General features: G+C 46.6%; 1 protein-coding gene across 17 annotated transcripts in view; it reads right to left on the reverse strand.

Annotated features, from left to right (window-relative positions):
• Window positions 1-5,589, reverse strand: part of ABLIM1 (actin binding LIM protein 1) — a 248,040-nt gene that overhangs the window by 28,072 nt on the left and 214,379 nt on the right. For 9 of the 17 annotated variants that reach the window (XM_019502864.1, XM_019502866.1, XM_019502874.1 and 6 more), the window contains 2 exons: window positions 2,328-2,432; window positions 326-373 (listed from right to left, as the gene is read on the reverse strand). In XM_019502864.1, coding sequence (XP_019358409.1) covers window positions 326-373; window positions 2,328-2,432 — 153 coding nt within the window. The remainder of the gene's footprint in view (window positions 1-325; window positions 374-2,327; window positions 2,433-5,589) is intronic. The other 8 variants (XM_019502880.1, XM_019502879.1, XM_019502871.1 and 5 more) reach the window with 1 other exon arrangement.

Raw genomic sequence — 5,589 nt, forward strand, 5'->3', positions numbered from 1 at the left:
TTACCAGGATGAACTCCTTTACTCTGGAAAAGTAAACTCAAAGCCATGAGACACAGCTAGGGTATATGCATCATGTTAAAGGCACAGAGTGAAATCCTTGTCCTGTTTAGGTCAAAGGGAGTGTTGCTACAGACTTCACCCAAGCCATCTACATCGGGCAAATGAAATTTTTTTTTCAAAGATGTAATTACCTAACTGCTTGAGCAACTGAGCTGTTTTTAAATAAGAAATTCTCATTTTTAATTAGTGTTTTTTCTCCTGTGCTGTGTAGATTTAATTGAGTAGCGTTTCCTACTTAGAAACATAGAGAGGAAAGAAGGTTTACCATGCTGTTTGTAGATGGGTGGTTTTCTGTAAATGTTGACCCCTTGATCTGTGGAATTAAAAAAAAAAGGGTGTGAATATACAAGGATCAGTTCAGCTATGAAAAAAAAAAGAAAAATCATGACATTAAACCACTAGATAAATCAAACTAAGGACTTAGCACAAGAAGAAGCCAGAAAGCTAACTCTAGCATTACACAGAGCTGGGCTACTCACAGAACAGAAAATACACAAACAGGTGAAAAGTCACAGACATGGGGTATGAAATTCATTGGCATTTATTCTGCAACATGTTGATGAACCAAACTCATGACCCACTCATTTGAATATTTAGAAGTTGATTAGTGGGATAAGGGTTAGAGAGGAAATGGAAGCAACAAAGATATATCAATAGTCAAAGATATATCAGTAGTGAGACGTAAGTAATTTGGGGGAAAACAACCTCAAATGACTTTCATAAGAAATTGAGCTTCAGCCGTAAGAGCTCAATTTCCCTTCCAACCTAGGGGTTGGACTGAGTATGGAACAATGCAGTGAAGGTACAATTTCTATTAAAATCCATTGGACATGCATATTTTAAAAGTCAACTACAAGACTGCACTGGGCCACAGGAATACTCTAAGAAATGCTACCTAGTATGGTCCTAATATCAAACCCCACAAGGACAGATTAGAAATGTATTGTTTTGCAAGAGATACCACATAGCACACACCCTTATGCATTAGACTTTAGTGGCAAATCCCAGAGCTCTTATACAGGATTTCTACAGTACGTTTTGAAGAATTTAAAGGTTTTACTAAATACTAGGTCTGAAACAAGAAAAGGGGCTGAAGGAATACCTTCTACTTTCTTCCCAAATAAGGAGCCCCAAATTAATGAAAAACCAAGGATCAGAATCCTGTTATAAGCCTGAGTTGTCTTAGGTGCTGGGAATTTGCATTGCAAACTAACCAGTTCACTACTGTATTATATAGTTTCTGGTCAACTGTCACAGATATATTTTGAAAGTACACAGTGCATATAATGTGTCCTATTGACATGCTAATGGGGACAACTTTATCTGTGGTGCGAGGGAAAGCAAGCCCTAGAAATCTATGAAAATGAGGGTAAGAATAATTCCTACGTGACTACGCTCTCCACCTCTCGCTAAATAGGCAAATTCAGAGCTCAAAGAGACATTGAGGCATTTCATTTCTGCTACTGGCCCATTGCCTCTACTTGAATAGCAAATGACTGTAAACACTGCTAGGACAGCTAAGTCATGCCATATCATTGTGCCATATCTTCACACCTGCCTAATCTGGAACACTATGCCTAGGGACACATACTTCCATGTCATCAACATAGAAAATGGAAACAGAAGACCTTTTCAGAGACTGTAAAGTGGCCCATATTTCTTACAACAAAGAATTTCCCTTGCAAAAAGGGCACACTGACTTATATGCATCTTTGCAGCTCTGGGAAAGACATGCTATTATGCAAATGAAATTTCCCCATTCAGTTAAAAAAACCCTACAACCTAAATTAAAATGGTTTTGCTCTCAATCAAAACAACCAAGGAGGTGTCAGATGTGACAATAGAGTGTAAAGTTTGAATTAACTGTTACTAGAGCGCATCATAAATGCTCAGGGCTTGATTCTCCTGTTCCTTCCACCAGTGTAAATCAGGAGTCACTCCTCTGAACTGGGCGGCATTACTTGGGTAACAAGCTGATGAAAACAAGAGAAGAATCAGGCCCCAACATCCATCATACTCTCCGCTAACTGAACTGAACCATACGGCATCCTCATGCTGAGAGACTTGACTAACCGGGCAAGAAAGGGACCCTCCATCGCTCTGTACAATGCTCCTCTCAGCAAAGCTCAGAGGCAGGCAACTGAAATCAGACTGCGTGCAAACCTCAGATAAAAACAGCGTGACATAATGGAGACAAGACAGAGGTTACAAAGGCTACATTCTACACTGCGACAGGACACCAAGACACACACAGTGCCAGCTCCTACCTGGAACATGGAAATGTTTAGGGGCCTGAGCGTAAGTTGGAGTTAGAGGGCGGCTGTCTGGCCGATAAGGGACAGGGGAGTTCCGACCGCTGGACGGCTCATTGCCTCCAATGAGAAGAGTGGAGAAAACAAAATGAGAAAAAGGGAGAGCGGTCACAAAGCAAAGCATAATCCAAACTCAACCTAAAGACGGTGAACTCAAAAACTCCAGGGAGTGAGAGACATTTCAACCAAAAAGAAAAACCCAAACAATAATCAGCCGTGGCTAGCATGGGGCGACGTTTGCCTTTCAATGTTCCTGCAGAGACAAAGGTTCCCGTTTGGGCTGGCATCGGAGTTCAAAGCAGCGCACGTTCATTCTGGTGGCATGCAGGCAGGAGCGGTGCACTGGCAGGCCAGCGGTTAGATGGGCAGGGTGGGGGAGAGAAATGGCTGGTTACTTGGCGATAGTTTAGTATCGAGGCTGGCATTTTTGGTTAGTCACAGGCATGTGGGAGAGCAGTTGATGTGCAAACCCATTTCTAAGTGGGTAGAGGCAGATGTGTAGTTCCTTACATCAAAGGATCACAGATGTTAAGAGAACGGAAAGCGCTGTTAGGCCACCCACCCCACCTGAAGGCAAATTTGTTCCCTACAAATAATCTGCTACAAATTACCTTCTTCCCTACATAATCTTTAGCCATCTTGGATTTCACTGTCTCAACATTTTATAGATTTATTTCATAGACATTTGGGCTGGAAGGCACCTTGGAAGATCATCGAGTCCAGCCCCCTGCCCAAAGGGCAGGAAGTCAGCTGGGGTCATAGGATCCCAGCAAGATAAGCATCCAAATTTCTCTTGAAGGTGTTCAATGTAGGTGCTTGAACCACCTCCGATGGCAGGCTGTTCCAGACCTTGGGGGCTTGGACAGTAAGGAAATTCTTCCTTATGTCCAGCCTGAAACAGTCCTGCAGTAGTTTATGAGCATTCGACCTCGTCATCCCTCGGGGCGCCCTGGTGAACAACGTTCCCGCAGATCCTGGTGGTCACCCCTGATAAATTTATAGGTGGCCATCAGATCACCCTTGAGCCTGCGCTTTTCCAGGCTAAAGAGCCCCATGGCTCTCAGCCTGTCGTCGTAATGTCTGTTTTCCTGACCTCTAGATCTAGTTTACAGATTTTCTGATCGGTATCTTAACCCTCCTCACAGATCCACCACCGAGAGCCCTGAGGCTCTTTCAGCATGGACAGCTCCGAAAGCAGCCAGAAGGAAACTGCAGAGTGGTATAAAGTACTTCTCAGCACAGCCCAGGCCTCGAAATTTGAGTGAGATTTCCACGCGATTCGAGTGAGATTTTCCATGTGGCTGCACAGATGCTAACCAAGAGTAAGAAAACCTTGGCCAAAATTGTGCACTGTGTGGCATCCTGTGCTATCATTTGCACCTGTGCAAAACAGTCAAGCAGCAGTATCCCACCAAAAGCGTATGGCTACCAACTCCCTTTGCACAGATGTGAGTGATTGCAGTGGTGAAAAGGGCCAGGGCATCAGGGTCCTTCCGTTTTTTAAAAAATGTGTCAAATACTCCCAGGAGCTGAATGACAAGGGAAAGGGAGAAGCAGAAACAACAGGAACTGAACTTTAAAACCTGACAAACAGGGGCAGGGCAGTCCCAAAAGAGGGCCACATTTTCCAGGTCAGCAATTTTATGTGAACTTAGTCCTGTAAATCCAAAGCAATGAGAGCAACAGTCTTAGCAAGACACATTCTGATGTATAGAAATAAAGACGTATATTATTCCTACTCCTTTCTCACTAGAAAGGCAGCCCGCAGGCCTAAAATATGGCAGCAGGACAAACCCAAACAGCCCTATATAACCTTCCATGAGGCAAATGTCAGTGCCAAAAAGGTAGCCACTTGTGTGCACGGATGACGTGCCCCAGCACAGGCAAAATGGCAGATATGGCCAGTGACCTGACAGCATTTCCCAGCAGCTCCTGCCGTGCCACTCCTGGCCAGTCCCCATTGAGACCCCAAGAGTGCGGGGCTGTGATAGTGTGGGGCTAGGTGTGGCAGGTCCATGCCATGGGGTGGCCGTGATGCCCCCTGGTAGGCCCGTGGCTCTTGCCTAGCTCAGTCCTAAGGTAAACCTCCATTAATCACTCACCTCCACACCTTGCTCTTATTAAAAGGTTAAATAAAGGAGGCTGCCCAGGGCCTTAGAGTGAGCCTGCATCAGTACAGATTGCCACTGGGTCCCTCTTGGACCCCCACTCACCTAATAGATCCTCTCTACCTGCCTGCATCTCTGCAGGGCACCTGGATCCTTAAGGGCTAACTGCGTTGCTCCATTCTGTCCCATACCCCAAGCCTTGCAGCAACTACTGTTCCTTCTGGTTACCCTTTTCCAGGATCCTCGATACTTTCTGCTCCACCCTCTAGGCTCTCAGACACATAGTCACCTGTGCAGCCTGCCTCTGGGCTCTGAGACCCCCAGATCACACATGCAGCACTTCTTGGGCTATTGGACTCTTTGTTCTCGTGCTCAGTCCCCTCCCAAGGCCTGCAGAAACCCTGGTCCCACACGCAGCCCCTTCTCTATGGGCTCGGGGCCCCTCTAGTCTGCCTCCTCTTTCTCTGAACTCTTGAACTTTCTCGTCTGGCTTGCAGCCCCTCTTGGACTCCTGGGCCCTCTGCTGCGACCCTTCACTGAGCTTGTGGACCCGCTGGTCCAAGTCTTAGCCCACTCCTGCTGTGCCCCACTCTGTGTTGGGCCTGAGTCTCAGCCCCTCCTGGGCTACTGGTTTTCAGGGTAGGCCTGAATTCATCCCTAGCAGGACTCCAGGATAAACTACTGGTGCACTAAATAGAAGTATCTCAGTGTTCTGGCAAACACTCCAACTCCCTCTAAGTTGGGTAAGAACATAAAGGCCCCCTGACTGTACAAATTCAGTGTTTTGCTGTCCAGGTAAGCTTTTCCTGCTCCCAGGATTGCAGAGCGGCTTACCCTGTTCACTGCAACTTCAGGAGCCTGCTGCTCTGCTGCTAGAAACTCCTTGCTGCATGGCTCCCAGGGCTGACTGCCTGGTCAGTTGAGGCTTTGGGCTTATATAGCTCCAGCCTGGCACCAATGCTCAGGTGACCCTCCAATCATCCCCCTCTGTTACCTGACCCTCTGGCTGCTTGCACACTTAACAGGGCAAGCACACCCCAGTACCCTGGCAAATCATGACAGCATGGGGCTGTAGAACCAGGGCTCTGCCCCAGCCTGGCCTGGCCCTG

The sequence above is a fragment of the Gavialis gangeticus genome, unplaced genomic scaffold, assembly GCF_001723915.1.
Source record: "Gavialis gangeticus isolate Ggan-Ray unplaced genomic scaffold, GavGan_comp1, whole genome shotgun sequence".
Classification (NCBI taxonomy): Eukaryota; Metazoa; Chordata; order Crocodylia; family Gavialidae; genus Gavialis; species Gavialis gangeticus.